Source organism: Hydra vulgaris, chromosome 07 (genome assembly GCF_038396675.1).
Source record: "Hydra vulgaris chromosome 07, alternate assembly HydraT2T_AEP".
NCBI lineage: Eukaryota > Metazoa > Cnidaria > Hydrozoa > Anthoathecata > Hydridae > Hydra > Hydra vulgaris.
The window spans coordinates 18,463,455-18,482,500 of record NC_088926.1 but is presented as its reverse complement, the minus strand read 5'-3'; the positions used below and the strand labels follow the sequence as shown (position 1 = coordinate 18,482,500).

Here is a 19,046-nt window from a genome sequence, read left to right as displayed (position 1 = left end):
TGACAATGACATCAACACAGTGATTATTTAATAGTGATTTATTTTACGTAATAAAAAGATACGAAAAACGAAGCTTATATTCAGAAATAAATAAAAAAATTACATGTTAATTTTTCGATTAAAAAGAATGATTCCATAGAATAAGAAAACAAAATATTGAAAATTAAATGCATTAAAACAAAACACATAAAATTAAGAAATTAACACAAGTCTTTGGAGGAATTTTCGCTCATAAAATCTTTGATAAAAACCAAGATTTAAAAAAAAAGCTTTACATGTGCACTATTAAAAAATTAAATAATTTAAAACTAAATTTTATACTTTTTTTATAAAATTTAAAAAAGCCAATTTAGATTTCCTCTTTAAAAAGTTGAACTTCCCAACTTAGGTGGAGAAGGGGGACTTACCCCTCATCCCTTTCAGAAACACTGCTTCATAATATAATATAAATAAAGTAATTTATAATTATTGCCTAATATTTTATCTCTGATAATACCTGCTGTACTTCTCTAAAAAATTTCTGCATAGATTCTGCATTAAGGCAAACTTTTCCAAAAATAGTTCTAAAAAATAACAATAATTTTTTAAGTATGAAATTTTGTTATCTGACATCAACAAATGATAATTAAAAACTAATATTTTATTACCAACATAGACTCATGTATTTAGAAGCATATCAAATGTATTTTAAAAAAGAAAATTTTCCTTTTTTTTGCTGAAGAGTAATCAATTTTTGGATATCTAATTGACAGGTGTGTGGTTTAATAACATAAATACAATTTATATTAAAATACCTGCCATACTCCTTGATTATACCAGAAACTTCATTTTTGTCAAATGAGAAGAACTTGAAAAATTCTGCAAATCCATTACGTGTTAACTTTCCGTTCTCATTATTTTTTTCTTCATTACAGCATTCCTTTTAAGATTAAAAAAACAATAATATATTTATATATATATATATATAACTTAATTTATAATTTATAATTGCTCTGTTCTTTTAAGAACATTGAGGACTCTATTTTGTAGAATACATTTTAAAATTGTTTATATATATATATATATATATATACATACATACATACATACATACATACATACATACATACATACATACATACATACATATACATATATATATATATATTTATTATTGCTCTTTTCTTTAAGAACATTGAGCACTCTATTTGTAAAATACAATATCATAATTTACATATATATATATATATATATATATATATATATATATATATATATATATATATATATATATATATATATATATATATATATATATATATATATATATATATATATATATATATATATATATATACACACAGGGCTTGTGATGAAGAAAATCGTCAAGTGTGTTATATCGCGCTCGTGAAATTAAAATATGTTTTGTCAGATCAGGTTATCCTGCTACTGGTAACATGTAACCCTGTACAATCTGCTTCATGTCCTGCTGCCTTGTAGGATACGCCTTTTTAGGCAAAGGCTAGGAGATGCCAACTCCGATTTAAAACACCCCCTGCCTTGGGGCTCTTGGTTGAGTAAAGGCTAGAGATGGTGTCTCGATAAAAATACTCATCTTGGGCAGATGTTAAATGCACCCAGCTACTGTCTTGTAGAAGGCCTCCTAGGCAAAGACTTAAGGGGTAAACAGATTCTATCTGTTGACCAGCCTCGCACCCCTTCTTCATCTATTAGGCTGGCGCAGATGTATTCTAATACATTGTTTCCAGTTTAGGATGTTGAATGCTGGATCTTCTTGACTCAATGCATGGGTTTGCTTGTGTCACTGTTTTTATGACTAGGCAACTCATTCTATTATCTCCTTATGAGGGTACAGCTCTAAAACTCAGTTTTATGGTTCTGAGGCCGGCTGGTAGTCAGGTTTCCCGAACTTTGTGGTAGCTGAAAAATATCAAAGTATTAACAGTGCCATGTTGCGCATGGATGGTTTCCCTGTTTGTACTTTTGGTGTGCATTGCGGAGGCCACATTTGGAGCCCTTTGTTACGGCTTAGGGTTTATTAGTAGTAATGAGGCAATTGCTTGGGCTATTAAACGGTGTCCTGAGTACTATCTATGCTTTGAGTCAAGTTCTTCAATCTAATTTAAAAATGAATAAAGTACCAAAAACTATAAAACACAAAAAACCATCATCATCACCAAGTTCTCTAAACCTATCATTCACTAATATTCGTGGTCTTCGAAGTAACTTTTCTTCGGTCGAGTCTTATCTCTTGCAAAGTTCACCAGACCTACTTGCTCTTTGTGAGACTAATTTGAGTTCCGCTGTCTCATCTTGTGATCTTAGTGTTGATGGTTATCTTCCTCTGATTCGTAAAGACTCCAATAGTCACATGCTTGGCCTGGGCATTTACATTCGTAAGAATTCACCTGTTTGTCGTGAAACTAGGTTTGAATCCACAGACTATTCTTTCATATGCTTTCGTTTAGCACCACTTCACTCTATTGCTTTTCTCTTTGTTCTATATCGCTCTCCTTCATCTCAAGACTGCACTCTTTTTGATGTTATTTCCGATCATATTGACCAAGCCCTCTCTCTTTATCCATCAGCTAATATAGTTGTTGTCGGTGACTTTAATGATCACCACTCTGAATGGCTCGGCTCTAGTGTCAGTGACTCTGCAGGCATTAAAGCCCACAACTTTTGCCTTTCTCAATCCCTAACTCAAATAGTCAACTTTCCAACTCGCTTTCCTGACAACCCTAATCATTTACCTTCTCTACTTGACTTATGTCTTGTTTCTGATCCTAGTCAGTGCTAAGTTTCTCCACATTCACCCTTAGGTGCTTCTGATCACAGTTTGATCTCTCTAAAACTAATATCTCATTCTTCTTCATCACCTGAATCCCCCTATTATCGAACCTCTTACAACTACAGTAAAGCTGACTGGGATTCTTTCCGTGATTTTCTTTGTGATGGCCCTTGGGTAGAAATCTTTCAACTTCCTGTCGACAAATGTGCTTCTTACATAACTTCGTGGATTCAGGCAGGCATGGAATCTTTTATTCCCTCTCGACGATTCCAGATCAAACCTCACTCTCCTCCATGGTTTTCCTCACACTGTGCTGCTGCGATTGCCAATCGAAACCGTTACTTCCATATTTATCAGCAAAACAATTCTCCAGAAAACAGACGTCTGTTTATTACTGCTAGAAACAACTGTAAAAAGGTTTTGTCTAACGCCAAAACCCGCTATTCTCAGGTCATGAAATCTTGTATCTCATCTCAAAAATTAGGCTCTCGTGACTTCTGGAGAATCTTTAATAATATCAATAATAAGGGCAAATCTATAATTCCACCTCTCTTGTATGGTTCAGACTTTGTCACCTCACCTAAAGACAAAGCCAAACTGTTTGCTAAAAACTTTTCATCAATATCATCTCTTGATTCCACTAATTGCATTCTACCTGATATTGCCAACAAACAGGTTGATCCATTGCTTGACATTCATATCACTCCATTATCTGTATCTAAAGTGATTTCCTGCCTAGACTCTTCCACAGCTTGTGGCCCAGACAACATACCTGTTATTGTCTTGCAGAAGTGTTCTCCGGAGCTGTCGTCTATACTCTCAAAACTATTCAACAAGTGCTTATCAGAGTCTTGTTTTCCAGCCTGCTGGAAAGCCGCATCTGTTATCCCTATCTTCAAAAATTCTGGGGAGCGATCTGATTTGTCTAACTACCATCCCATAAGTCTTCTTCCTATCATAAACAAGGTTTTTGAATCTTTAATTAACAAACACTTAATTTCTCATCTTGAATCTAATAACTTACTTTCTGACCATCAATATGGATTTCGATCTTCTCGTTCTACAGCTGATTTGCTAACAGTAATAACTGACAGGTTTTATCGTGCATTAGATGAAGGTGGAGAGGTTAAGGCCATCGCTCTTGACATTTCAAAAGCGTTTGATAAAGTTTGGCATGCTGGTCTTCTCCATAAGCTTTCTTCTTATGGTGTATCCGGCAACATCTTTAAGATCATTGAATCTTTCCTTTCCAATCGTAGCATAAAAGTTGTCCTCGATGGACAACACTCTTCTTCTTATTCTGTAACTTCAGGGGTTCCTCAAGGTTCTATCCTTGGCCCTATACTTTTCTTAATTTACATTAACGATCTTCCAGATATTCTCACACCTAAGGTGGCATTGTTTGCTGATGATACTACCATTTATTCTTGTCGTGATAAGAAACCAACACCTTCTGATTGCTTGGAGGGGGCATTTGAGCTTGAAAAGGATCTCACTTCTGCTACAGCATGGGGCTCACAGTGGCTGGTGAACTTTAATTCAGATAAAACTCAATTTTTCTCAGCCAATCGTTATCGCAATAATTTAGATCTTCCTATATTTATGAACGGTGATGAACTCGATGAGTCACCTACTCTTCATCTTCTTGGATTAACTCTTACTTCGAATCTTTCTTGGAAACCATATATCAAATCGGTTGCAAAATTAGCATCTGCTAAGGTTGCATCTCTTTATCGAGCTCGCCACTTTCTTACTCTGGATTCTATTCTTTATCTCTATAAATCCCAAATCCGGCCTTGTATGGAATACTGTTGCCATATCTGGGGCGGATCTTCTAATGATGTCCTTTCTCTTTTAGACAAGGTGCAAAAACGCATTGTAAACATAGTTGGACCTGCTCTCGCAGCCAACCTTCAACCATTATCACATCGTCGTAATGTTGCTTCTCTTTCTCTTTTCTACAAATACTATAATGGGCACTCTTCTAAAGAGCTAGCGTCTCTTGTGCCATCTACTAAAATTCATTCTCGTGTTACTCGTCATTCAATTAAGTGTCATCCTTTTTCTGTGACTGTTCCTAAGTGCTCCAAAAATGCTTATTCGTCTAGTTTTTTTCCTCGAACATCAGTTCTTTGGAATTCGCTTCCTTCATCTTGCTTTCCTGATTCATATAATTTGCAATCTTTTAAATCGTCCGTCAATCGTTATCTTGCTCTACAATCTTCATCTTTTCTCTTACAGTAACTTCCAACTTTAATTAGTGGCTGCTTGCAGCCTTGTTGGAAGCGAAGATGTTTAAAAAAAAAAAAAAAAAAAAATATATATATATATATATATATACACATATATATACAGGGCTCGAATTAAGCGTATTGCGATTACTTTTCACACCTTCGCGATTAGTTTTTTCTTAAAATTTGTTTTTTCGCGATCTTTCTTTTTTTTCGTAATTATTCTTTTTTTATTTTGGAAGATTGATACTCTATTCGCGAATATATAGTGTTTTTTTACAGTATAAAACTGCAGTGACTTCTGTAACGATAATTCTTTTTTTAAAGCGGAGCATAAAGTAAAAGAAAGATTTAGAAAATCAATTAGCAAAAATGTTCAAATGCAGGAAAAAGACCGATTGTTTAAGGAAGGAAAAATTTATAAAAAACAAACGATTTAATACTTATTCGAATCAAGAAATAAAAAATTTTGATTGAAAAAAGAAATAAAAGTTAATTGATTGAAAAGTCACTTTCTTAACTCGAATTCTCAAGGGCTTTATTCTGATTTAGCTCATTCATTATGAACAAATTTAATGATATTTTTATAAGTTTATTTTGCGAAGAATAGTGGAAGGCAATATAGACTCTAAATAGTTATTAAAAAAAAACTTTAAAGTTTGTTAGTACACTAGCTAATTTTAAATTAATAGCAATAAATGGATGCAAATAAGGACCACAGATGCAGATTATCTACAGCTAAAAAGTGGGAAAAACATTTTAATTGCGAGTTAGAATACGATTTAAATGGAAATGAAGTTGTAAGATTAAGATGCAGTTTATGTAAACAATTTGAAAAACGGATAATTCAAACAAAATTGTTTTCCATGACCTGGATCAAAACAGGAACAATATCAATAAAAAGATTCACTGGCATCGCACTTAAGCAGTGCGCAACATAAAGAGGCCACGCGAATTCATCAACAAACAACATTAGGTTCAGTTTCATAATCTAACCATGTTATTCATAATACTCCAATCGGGCGTGGTTTATGTAAAATGGCCGTAAAAGACGCTGACTCGTTACAGAAAAAGTTTAATATTGCGTATTACTTGGCAAAACGAGAGCGTCCATTCACAGATTATCCTTATTTGATTGCATTAGAAAAGAAGAATAAGGTTACAAATTTAGGAAATTCTTATGGCACTGACCCTGCAGCTGCAATATTTACAGATTACATTGGCACCGTAATTAAAAACAAATTAACTGAATGTTTAAAAAATTGTAGATTTTACTGTGTTCTCTGTGATGGAAGCACAGATTCAGCTGTATCCGAACAGGAATTGATTTACATTCTTTATTTAAAAGACGGAAGCCCGAAAGTAGAATTTTTATCTATTGAAACAGCAGAGAATTCTAATGCTGTTGGCCTGAAAAAATGTATAACAGACGCTTTTACAAGAGTTGGTATTATTAATTCTTATAAACATCATTGGGTGTAAATCTTGATGGAGCTAACGTTAATCTAGGAGCTTATGCTGGTTTAGGCACATTACTAAAGGAAGGTTCTCCTTGGCTGGAAGTTGTACACTGTTTTAACCATCAACTTGAACTTGCTTTAAAGATGCATTTGAAAATTTATCTGCCTTCAAAACTGTTGACGAACTACTTTTACAACTTTATCACTTGTATCAAAAGTCACCAAAGCGCTACCGAGAACTACAAGGATTAGCCGAAGGTTGGGGTAATAGCGTTCCGAAACCAACAAAAGCATGCGGAACTCGGTGGATTGATCACAAGTATAAAGCAATGAAAATTGCTTTAGAAAATTATGGTGTGTTTATGACACATATTGAATCATTGGCTGTAACAGACTCCCAGGTAGCAAAGAGAGCAGAGTTAAAGGGTTTTTTAAAGCGATGGAAAAATGCGTCTGTGCCTATTCTTTTATCAATATATTTTGATGTTTTATCTCCCCTTCAGCGCCTGAGTTTAAGTTTTCAGAACAATATTCATGATCCAGTAAAAGCTGTAAGAAGAGTTCAAGAATTTACATGGACAATGGCCGAGCTGAAAATTCTTCTAGAAAATTCGTTAGACAATTTGCTTGATGATACAAGTGTTATGAACCATTAGAAAAAACTGTCTAAAGATATTGAGACAATTGATTCAAAGCAATGTTATCAAAATATTGCACTTTCTCAATATACCAAAGTTAATAGCCATGTTCTTGACCAGTACAAGGTAATTATTGCAAATATTACCATATGTATGGAAGGCCGCTTTCAATCTCTCAAAAAATCACCATTGTTTATACATTTGGTAGCTTTACTTGACGCTTATAACTGGCCATTAAATGTGAATGATGGAACTTTTGGCAATAAAGCTATCGGTGAAGTTGTTGAACATTTTTCTGAATTTTTAATTGGTGTAGGATGTGATTTGAATAATATACTTCATGAGTGGATCATTTTAAAAGCATACATGTTTCCCATCATAAGTAACAATCAAAATGAGTATTATTTGAAAATTTCGGAAATTGTTTTTTCCAAATCAAATTTGGTCAAAGAATGCCAAAATATTCTTGATATTTTTGAACTAATTTTAATTTTTCATTTTACAAATGCGAAAGTAGAACGAATGTTTTCATGTATGAATCGCGTAAAAAATGACTGGAGAAGTTGTCTTAGACGAGATTTCTTAGAATCTCTACTTCGGATAAGTGAAGAAGGTCCTGAAATTGACAAATTTAAACCTTATACTGCTATGGATGAATGGTATAATGATAAAGTTAGACAATTGTCAGCAAATTTTCATCGTTATCCGGAAAAAAGAAAAAGAAAGTCAGGAAAAACAGACATTGATCTAGCGACAGTTACAACATCGGATTTGGAAGAAAGTGAAAGCGAGGAAGAAAATTGTGACAACTTTTAATTTTATTTTAGCGCATTGTAACCCCTTAAAATTAAAATATTAAATAATAACTTGTAATGGCGTATGATTTTTTGCTTAGTAAAAATCCTAAAAAATTCTAAGCATTAAACTAGTGAAATGATTACAAAACGATCAAAATATTTACGATTACGATCTAATACTTTTTCTATTAGCAATCAAAACAAGTATTAGATCGTAAAAGATTCTATTATTTAAACACATTTTTTTCTTTCGCTTTATTTTATTGAATGAAAAAGCAATAGATAAAAATATCATGGGAATTTGATAAGGTTACTTAGATAAGAAAACTTACTTAATAAGAATCTAATTATCATTCTTGTTTGTGATTGTGCGGTTTTTTGTGAAAATGTTAAGTTTTAACATTTTATCACGATAATGTTTTTGTCATTTTTAATAGTTTTCTATAACTGTTTCAAATTTATAGATTGTTTTCTTAGAGTTTTAAATAATTTTTTTTACTGTTAAAAATTTATAGAAAATTAAATATTCTAGTTGTTTTAAACAGTTTAAAAGTTCATTGATTTTATAAAAATACAGTTGTTAGATTTAATGCAATATAATAATAGTAGTAATGTAAATTATAACTAAAGCTACTTTACAATCGCTGAACGTAAATGTTATGACATCTTATGCAAAAATGAGACTTATTATATATGTTATTATAAATAAGTTAAAATGAATAATGCCCCCTCCCTTCTGGCGGGAGTGGAGGAGGGGTTATGAGCAACAACAAAATCCCGATTAGATTTTTTTTACGTTAATTCAAGCCCTAATATATATATATATATATATATATATATATATATATATATATATATATATATATATATATATATATATATATATATATATATATACAACAAGAAATCAAGAAAAAATCAAGAAAATAACACACTTAGTCACTAAGTGTTGACCCTATACTTTTTTAAATTTACGCTAACGATCTCCTAGATATCCTCACATCTGTGGTAGGATTGTTTCCTAATGATACAACCATTTATTCTTGTTTTGATAAGAAGCCAACACTCTCTGATTGTTTGAGTGGAGGCACTTGAGCTTAAAAAAGATCTGGCTTCTGCTACAGCATGGGGGTCTCAGTGGCTGGTGAACTCTAACTCAGATAAAACTCAGTTTTTTTCTTTTTGATCTTTCTTGGAAGTAATGAATTAAATCAATTGCAAAATTAGCATCTGCTAATGTTGCATCTCTTTATCGTGCTTGTCACTTTCTTACTCCGCATTCTATTCTTTATCTCTATAAATCCTTAATTTTTCCTTGTATGGAATACCGTAGCCATACCTAGAGCGGATCTTCAAATGTCCTTTCTCTTTTAGACAAGATGCAATCTTGTGTTATTTAACACATTGTAAGTGTAGCTTCGCTTTCTTTTTTCTATAAATACTATAATGGGTGCTGCTCTAAAGAGCTAGTGTCTTTTGTGCCATCTACTAAAACTCATTCTTGTAATACTTGTCATTTAATTAAGTCTCATTCTTTTACTGTGAATGTTCCCATTCTTTTACTGTGAAGTGCTCCAATATTTCATATTTATCTAGCTTTTTTCCTTAATCATCAGTTCTTCGGAATTCGTTTCCTTCATCTTGTTTTCCTGATTCAAATAATTTGCAATCTTTTAAGTTATCTGTTAATTGTTATTTTACTTTAAAAAGTTCATAAAGTTTGGTTGCTTGCAGTCTTGTTGGAAGTAAAGATGTTAAAAAAATAATTTAATAACTAGATAAACAAATATAGATTGTAAGAGGCATTGATATAATTATTTAAATATTTGACAAAATTTACACTTTGTGTTATAATTATATTAATTTATTTGTTCATTATTTTTGAACTAAACTGTGTAATAAACAGGCATACTTGAAATTTTAACTTTACATCCGAATTTTCCTTGGATATGTTTAAAGAATTCAATAGCTGAGAAATTTCTTTAAGACCTAGTAAACTATTCTTGTTGACATCAGCAGCATCAAATGCTTCACGTAACCAATCATCTACAATAGGATCTTCTGGTTTTTTTAATTCATCTAAAAAATACACACTATATATATAAAAATTATATATATTATATATTATATATATTATATATATATATATATATATATATATATATATATATATATACATATATATATATATATATATATATATATATATATATATATATATATATATATATATATATATATATATATATATACATATATATATATACACACATGTATATATATATCAGAACGTTTTTAAAAATATAACTAATGTTTTTATTTTTATTTTTTTTAATAAAATGTGCTTATTTTTATTTTTTTACTGTAAATCATGCGCAGAGTGTTGCTACATCGACTATCTTATAGCCTGCTACTACAAGGAAGTGCTGCTGCATCGACTATCTTATAGCCTGCTGCTACAAGGGAGTGTTGCTACATCGACTATCTTATAGCCTGACTTGCAACAGAGTGCTGCTACATCGACTAACTTATAGCCTGACTCGCAGGTCAAACTGAGGGTTTGGTTGGGGCAGGCAGTCTATCAAATTATAAAAATAAAAAAAATTCTAGTCTTGCATTTTAATTTTTTTTTTTGTCAACAAAAGACAGAAAAACTTTCTGACAACCAGTTAGGAGTTCATACTGTTATATATAGTTTTGTAGCTCTTGACAAGTTCTATCCAAGTGTACCATCAAACATTAACTGCACTAGGTAGATGTCTCTTTTAGTAAGATAAACTAAATAGACTGCAGAAAAAAATATTCGGACAGTTACTCTCTGCAAATTTTTTGGTCAAGATCTTCAATAAAGTTAATGATGTAAGATGTTATAAATATCCTAATAGCTATAAGCTAAATAGGATAATATACAGTGCTGGCAAAAAGTCTTGCAACAAGGCACAACTTTACACAAATCAATGTTTCGACGCCAGTAGGCTCAGCATTATTATCTTATATTTTTATCTTTAGGTATGAATATATTTATAAAGAAAATTTTGTAGCTTAAACAGTTAATTCAGTGAAAATCATGGCTAAGATTCGGCAGCTTAGTAAAGAAGAAAAAGCATGTTTCAACGTCTTGCTAAAAGTGGTATGTCTCATGCAGACATTGCAACAATTTATATGGTTGAACGCACTACAATTTGGCATGTTGTAAAGCAGGTTATCCCCCTGTCTCTTAAAAAGAGGTCTGGACATCCTAGAGTCACTTCACAGCGTACTGACCTCAGGATGGTAACAATGGTCAAGATGAATCCTTCAATAACCTCTAGTGACCTACAGAACAGCATACCAACACTTTCTAATGTCTCAAAGCGCACAATCCGTCACAGACTTTCTGCGGAATTAAACATACCTGCACGAAGGCCATTTAAGAAGCCATTAGTAACTGAAAAGATGAGAAAAAAGCACATTGAGTTCTGCAAGAAGCATCAAGATTGGACAGAAGAGCAGTGGACACAGGTGATGTTCAGTAATGAGTCCATGTTTCGTCAGTTCTCTGATGTTAAGCTTTTTGTTCGTCGACCTACTAGTTCTAATCCTACCAATCCTAAATACACATGCAAAACTGTGAAGCATTCACCTGCTGTAATGGTGTGGGGTTGTTTTTCTGCTCATGGCCTCGGAGATTTATACTTTTTGCCCAAAGGAGAAACTATGAATGCAAAAAAGTACCTCAACGTTTTGGATGAATCTCTAATCAATTTCATGATTATTCATCAGTGCACAATTTTTCAACATGATTCAGCACCATGCCACACTGTGAAGTCTGTGAAGCAGTGGCTTGGATCAAAAAACATACAGTTGCTTGATTGGCCTGGAAATTCTCCAGATCTCAACCCAATTGAAAATCTTTGGATGTTAATCAAGAAGCGTGTATCTGCTAAGAACTGCAGTTCATTAGATGGTTTATAAAATGCTATTCGTCATGTATGGTGTTCAGAAATTACATCAGGACTATGTGAAAATCTTGCTAAATCTATGCCCAAACGAATTAGTGCTGTGTTATAAAAATATAAATATAAACTTCAGAGTCAAAAACAAAGGATATCCTACCAAATATTAATAGTACATCTGTTTAAAATGATTATACAATGTAATAAAAATAATTGAACTTGTTTTTGGTGAAAATATAATATTTTTGAAAGCATTATTGTTTTTGGAAGTAATTATGAAAAGTAATTATGATGTTGCAAGACTTTTTGCATTTGAGTACACATTGCAAACATTGATTTGTGTAAAATTGTGCCTTGTTGCAAGACTTTTTGCCAGCACTGTAAGTAAAAATCATAAAAATTATAATTTTTATTTTTGTAACATTTAGAATCCATTGAAAACCGTTACCATTGTGAAAAGTGAAGAATTGACAGAAGATGCTAGGTAAGAGATCTCAAAAGAAGGCAAAACAGTTGGTGAAATAGCACAAAAGCTCAATGTAGTAAGTGACCATTGATATTTGACTGTGACTGGGGCCAGGTTTGATAAAATATAGCCAGGAACGGGGCCAGGTTTGTGACCGGGGCTGCATAAACATTTATATATATCATCATTATCATCAACAGCATAAAAAGGAGAGGCTAAAGCCTGATGATGATCATCATCATCATTATCATCATCAGGCTTTAGCCTTCCTCTTTGATGCTGTTTCTCTAATATAAACAATCTAGAGCATTTTTTTTCTTAACTAAAGCTTATTCATACAATATGTAAGGAACTTTCTTCAAGTTTTTTTACTTCTACCACTACCATTTTCTACTGAAGATGCTACCTCTCTACATGCTGATACCTAAATTACTTAAATCTTTTCTAACAAACGTTGTTCAATACAACTTTTTTTCTAATCTGTCTAAGTTTATGCCTCCTTTTCTTGTCTTGCTAGTGTCACACCACACATCCATCTGATCATCTTCTCTTTCGGCAAATACTACATCATATAAATACTAAAGTTTATATAACAATGAAAGGATATTGTATGCCAGCATCTAAATAAATAGCAAAAATATGTTTTTCACCAATATGATATATATTTTTCACCAACTTGAGCAGTTGCTTTATTAAACATTTATCATTTTTTTCATCTTTTTTACAAGAACATCTCTCTTAAGAACAAATAGATAGTTAAGTGCCAAACCGGCCTATACAAAAAAGTTGAAAAAAATTAGTTTATATTAAAAAATGATTTATGTAGTGTTTTGTTGCAAACATCAAAATACTATAATTTAAATTTTCAAGTGCACTGAACTGCAATTACTTTTAATTTTTTCTGTTTAGTGGCTTTTCTTAAAGACTATTAAACTTTGCGTCAAATTATCTCATTTCAACATATTTGTTGTTTAGGCTGGTTTGGCGCTTAACCATCAAAATTTCCCTTTATTATTGCAATAAGCCAATGTAAAAAAGTCCTATCTGATGTTAAGCTATGTTATTCTCAGTTTACTAAACCTTGTATCTTATCTCAGATGTTAGGTTCTAGAGACTTACGGTTAGTCTTCAACAGTGTTATTAACTAAAGTAAGTCTAACATTTATTCTCTAATTCATGGGTCTGATCTTTTTACTTATCCCCAGAATAAAGCAGAGTTATTTGCAAAAAAATCTTACTCTAATTTGACTCATGAATATAATGGCCATACTCTTCCTGACAGTTAAAAAGATTAACCCATTGTTAAACATCAAAATCGCTCTGGCTTTTAATGCTAAAGTTAGTTCTTAATTTAACACTTCTACAGTTTGTGCTTCAGACAAGATTTCCATCATAGTCTTGAAAAAGTGTTCTGCAGAACTCTCTTCGATTTTTGCTAAACTTTTAAAAAGTGCTAATTAAGTGGTTCCAATTTTTCAAAACTCGAGAAAACACTTTGACCTTTCCAACTATCCTAGGATTAGTCTTCACTCTGTTGTTTCTTTATATAAAGGTTTTGAAGTTATTAAATTATTTCTTTCTAACTGCAATAGTAAAGTTATTCTTGAGGGCCTACCCTTTTCTTTATTTCAAATAGCTTTAAGGATACTACAAGTTTCTATCTTTGCTCCTGTATTGTTTCTTATCTATAATAACAATCTTCATGAAATCTAAGGTGGCTGAATTTGCTGACAACTCAACTTAATACTCTTGTCTTGACAAAAAATCTTCACTTTTTAATAATTCATTTAATAATTCAATATTTTCTATTAAATGTACACTTTAAAATTGTTTTATATCATTAAAGAAGCTCTGCAAGACAATATCTTGCAGAGCTTTTTTAATGATATAAAACAATTTTAAAAATCTAGATATCATTTCGATCATTGAGTTCCAACGAGTTCTTACGTCTAACACTAGCTGAAGTTCATTTCCTAAAACTATAATCTTTTCTTGCTACTGATTCTTTTCAAAATTTTATTTCTCACAGAAGAACTTTTAAAAAATTTAACAATTATACGAACACTTTTTATATTTTCTTCTATATTGCCTAAATTTCTTAATTCAATTTGTCTGTACTCTTTGACGTCACTGTCGCTCTCATCAGAACAATAATTTTCATCTTGATCATCATTAATATCATCTTGACCATAGTCAATCTATCTCCATCGATGTCATCTTCATCTTGCAAGACGGTAATACTTTTCTTTTTATATAGTAATTCAAACACAAGCTATAGAGACTAGGAGACTCTCATCCAAATTTTATCAGTACACTTTCACCGTCGCCGGTTGAACCAGCTATATGTTTTTTAAAATTAATATTATATGTGTTTAACTGTTGTTCTACTTTCACAACTAACTGTAAAGCTGTACACGAGTTAAAAATTCTCACTAAACCCAGACTATAAACTTCAGAGTCAATTCCATGCAAATTGATATTGAAATATTTCCGAATTTTGATACTTGTCCATTCATCAAGTGTAATGCTAAATCATCAGCCTTCTTTAATTTTTTCTTGTAACAATTCTAATATTTCGAACTTCTTTTTTTCATAAAACTCATGAATTAAATTTATAACATCTCTTTCGGCTTTAGGAAGATTATAACTTGATTTTACAAAACTTTCACGAATAAAACTAGACTTTGTAATCACCCTATCTGATATACCATCAAGAGCAGCCATTTTAGAGACAATTTCTTCGCTTTCTTGTGACGGAAACGAAAGTGTCGATGGTTTTAAATTGTTTGGTGCTAGAATTTTCTCCTATTTCTTTCCGCGTTGGTAAAGATATTCCATGTTTAACTTTTAAATGTTTAATCATTGATGAAGTATTTCCATTTTTGTTTGATATTTTATTGAACACTTTTGCATTTTCCACTTTTCAAATGGTACATTGAGTGGAATATTCCCACACTTTGGAGTGCTTTAGCATAATAGGGCTGTAAAAAATGTTCTAGTAAAATTATGATATTTCACTTTTTTTCTTAAAATAGAGAAGTAATTAATAAATGAAAAGTGTTTGTTTTTTCAAGTTTCTTAAATACGCGCTAAAAGAATTAACTTCTTAACTTCAATCTTTCTAATCAAAAGTTTTCATATTAGTGAATGCTTTTAAAATATTTGCTAATATAGAAACATATTATATTAGCAAATCCTTTAAAGCATTTGCTTATATATAAACACATTCGATTAGAAAAAATTTAAGTTATGAAGTTAATTCTTTTAGTGTGTATTCGGACATACATGGAAACATACATAAACTTGAATGTTCTCAAAATATCTAAAAAGCCGTGGCCAAGTTCAACTTTAAGTTAGATTCCTAAACCCTACTACTATATTTTTTAAAAAAGGTAGGGATCCAGTTCGACGACACACCGCTGCCTACAAAACAAGGCAAAACATTCAAACCAAGAGACTTGCCGAGCCTTAAACCAGGGATTGGATCTGGGTATTTACCCACAGACTCGCCGAGTCTGGGTACCCAGAACCGAAAAGCCCTAGCCACTCTCCCATTGTTGTAAGGTTGTATTTTTTTCTACAAATACAATCATGGTCACTTACTAGCTCAGTATAGGTCAATGCCTAAGAGAATTGACAAAGTATTAACTAATAAAGGAGGATGGACTAAATATTGAAAAAACAAATGACAAAAAAGAAAACAAAAACTTATGTCCGGTTTTTTTCCTTTTTTCTACAGTCATTTTAGTTTTTCTTACCAAGAGAAATCTACCTAGTGTAATAAATGTTTGATGGTACATTTATATAACATAATATAACTTGTCAAACAGTATGAGGTTTTGTTCATTTAATATAGAACTATAGCTAAAAATAGTTTGTTTGGATACCTGTTTCGGTAACTGTTTGTATGTATGTATATATTATACTTTTGCACTTATAGCTTAAACTATTTTTTTCAAAAGTCAACTTTAATCTTGATAATTTTTTCAGAAAAAGAAAAAATAAAAATAAATTTTTGTATTAAAAATCCTTCATGTCCAGATAATACCTGCCAAAATCCAAACCTTTAATCAATGTTTGTACTGAAGTCTCTACAGCTTAGCAAGGATAAGTACTCAAAGATATTAGTAAATATATTGAGTATACACTTGATACAGATACCTTACATCAATATTTACAACACTGACTTTTAATTAAAGTTTTATAATTAACAATTTTTTATCATTGCCCCATCAGTTTTTGAGAGAAAAAATAACTATTTCTTGTTATTTTTTAAAAAAGACTGTGGGGGCTCTGACAGTTTAAAAGCTAGTTTATCTAACCAGAGTTGTGATGAAGATTCAAACACAAGATCAAAGAACGTTGTTATCTTATATTACTGTTATGTAATGTTGTTGCCTTATGTCATTTTACAGGTACATATTGCCTAAACCAAAATTATCAATGTAAAAAACTAGTTTTTTAACATTTTTGATTCATGGTTATTTAACAATTTCATAGCAATATCAATAAAATCTTCAAAAATAGATCAACCTTTGAAACAATCCAAAATGATTACCGGTTTTATTAGAAACACATTAAAAAAAAACTTAAAAAGTACAATAAAGTACTTTTTTCCATTTTTAATTTTACAATTGCTATAGTAATAATAAAATGACTATTAATAAATCAAAGCGGTAAGACTGTATTAATTACCTGATAAATATTGTAAACCTGAGCTCCAAAACCTCACTTCATTTTGGTCTTCTACAAAAAATCCTAACTTGTGTGTTTTATTTTCATCATCTTTATAAGACACAATAAACTGATGAAGCAGTTTCTTCTTAAAACAAATTTTTGTTTCAAATGACTCAGCAACATTTATGTCAATAATGTCTGCGATCAAAACTAATTAAAATGTAAAAGTAAAAAAAAAAAAAAACTAAACAAAAAGCAAAGAAAATAATAATTTTAATTTACTTTTAAATAAACTTTAAAAACTAGACGAGATCACAAATAAAAAAATAGTGAAAAAAAGAAAAATTCAAATTACAGTTTTTATTTAAATTAATGCAATTTTTTCATAAAACAAATTTTTTTGACTCAATTTTGTTGCAAAATAATATAATTACTAAATACTAGTTATTTAAATGATTGTAATAAAAAATCAAAATATCAAATACCTACTTTTAAAATTACTTCCTTTTACTGATGGCTTATATCGAAATGCAGTTTTATCTTCATCAAGTACAAGATATTTTTTACTAACTACTTTTCTGGTTTTAGATAAGTTGATCTTTCTCACATTGCAGCCACTAGATAAATGGACTAATATTTCTAAACGATATATAATATACATACATACATACATATATATATATATATATATATATATATATATATATATATATATATATATATATATATATATATATATATATATATATATACATATATATATATATATTCAAATTCACTTAAGACTAATTCCTTTTCAGACATCTGGTTAATAGGTGTGCGGTTTAGTAACATAAATACAATTCATTTATCTAAAAGTTTAAACTTTTGGTATTTAGTATCATATTTTAACTTGCTACAACACAAAACACAAAGAATTATTTTCATTTGAACGTAAATCAATGTGTTTTTTTTACTGACCTAATTTTTGAGAGAAGGAAGGTTTTAGTGCCCACCAGAGTTAGGTAACTTGGGTTACTTTGCCACAACACCAAATTCTAAGTTTTTAAATAAAAAATAACAAAAACAATTCCTAAAAGAAGGAACATTGTTTTTTGGATTAACGATAAATGAACAAGGCATAATAAAGACAATAATGAGCATCAAAGTCTACATTGAACAAAAAAATACATTTTAAAATATAGTAAACAAAAAGTCTACATTGACAATAAAAAATACTGATTAAGTAGGCCATATGTTTTTGATGAAAAAAGTGAGCAAATGATTGCATATTTATATTTAATAAATTATTACTTAGGCTTGAGATTATGTTTCATTTGATTCTTTTTTGATTCTAACATTCAGGTGATAATCATGTTATTAAAATAGGAAGAGTTGATGAAACAAGATGACAGAATGGAAAAATATTTACAGCCAGTATTGATGTTAAAATGGCTGATCAATTTTTTTGACTTCAAACAAAGCTGCAAGCAACCACTAGTAAACATCTGAGAGAATTTTACGTGTTAATCTTAAAACAAAGAAATTAATGAAAGTTTTGTGAGCATTAGGGAACAACAACAATATAACTATGCAATTTTTCATGATTACAAGATATGTTTTTGTTAATGGAATAAATGACAACAGCTTACTTAAATGTTTATGACGTTGTTGTGAGGTTTTATCTCTTTTTTTCTTCTATAAAGGTTTTTATATAATAAAAATATATAAAACCTCACAACAACGAAGCAAAGTCTTGGCAGCTAGATCAAGTCAACAGCATAGACAATAAAATTTATGATCTTGTTTAAAAGAGTGAGGGCTTTATAATGGATTATAAGTATATAGTTTCCATGAGAAACCATACATTTATATTATAGTTATAGTCATAAGTGAAAAAATGATCTAAGAAAACTTGGAAAGTACAAAATTCAGTATAAGTGTTGCCATTCATCAATATAGGAATACCAACATTTTTGGAATAATTATTAGCAGTTTAGACTGAGTTTTATTTAAGTTAAAACTTACCAGCTACTAAAATCCTAAAGCTGTTTCTGAAAAAAGAGAAAAGA

At 30.6% G+C, this 19,046-nt stretch overlaps 1 protein-coding gene across 5 annotated transcripts in view; it reads right to left on the bottom strand.

The window, feature by feature from the left end:
- LOC105846647 (1-phosphatidylinositol 4,5-bisphosphate phosphodiesterase eta-2) overlaps window positions 1-19,046 on the bottom strand; it is an 83,418-nt gene that overhangs the window by 26,776 nt on the left and 37,596 nt on the right. For all 5 annotated transcript variants that reach the window (XM_065801267.1, XM_065801265.1, XM_065801264.1 and 2 more), the window contains exons 3-7: window positions 17,485-17,634; window positions 17,014-17,205; window positions 9,830-9,996; window positions 795-919; window positions 497-563 (exon numbers count right to left, since the gene is read on the bottom strand). In XM_065801267.1, coding sequence (XP_065657339.1) covers window positions 497-563; window positions 795-919; window positions 9,830-9,996; window positions 17,014-17,205; window positions 17,485-17,634 — 701 coding nt within the window. The remainder of the gene's footprint in view (window positions 1-496; window positions 564-794; window positions 920-9,829; window positions 9,997-17,013; window positions 17,206-17,484; window positions 17,635-19,046) is intronic.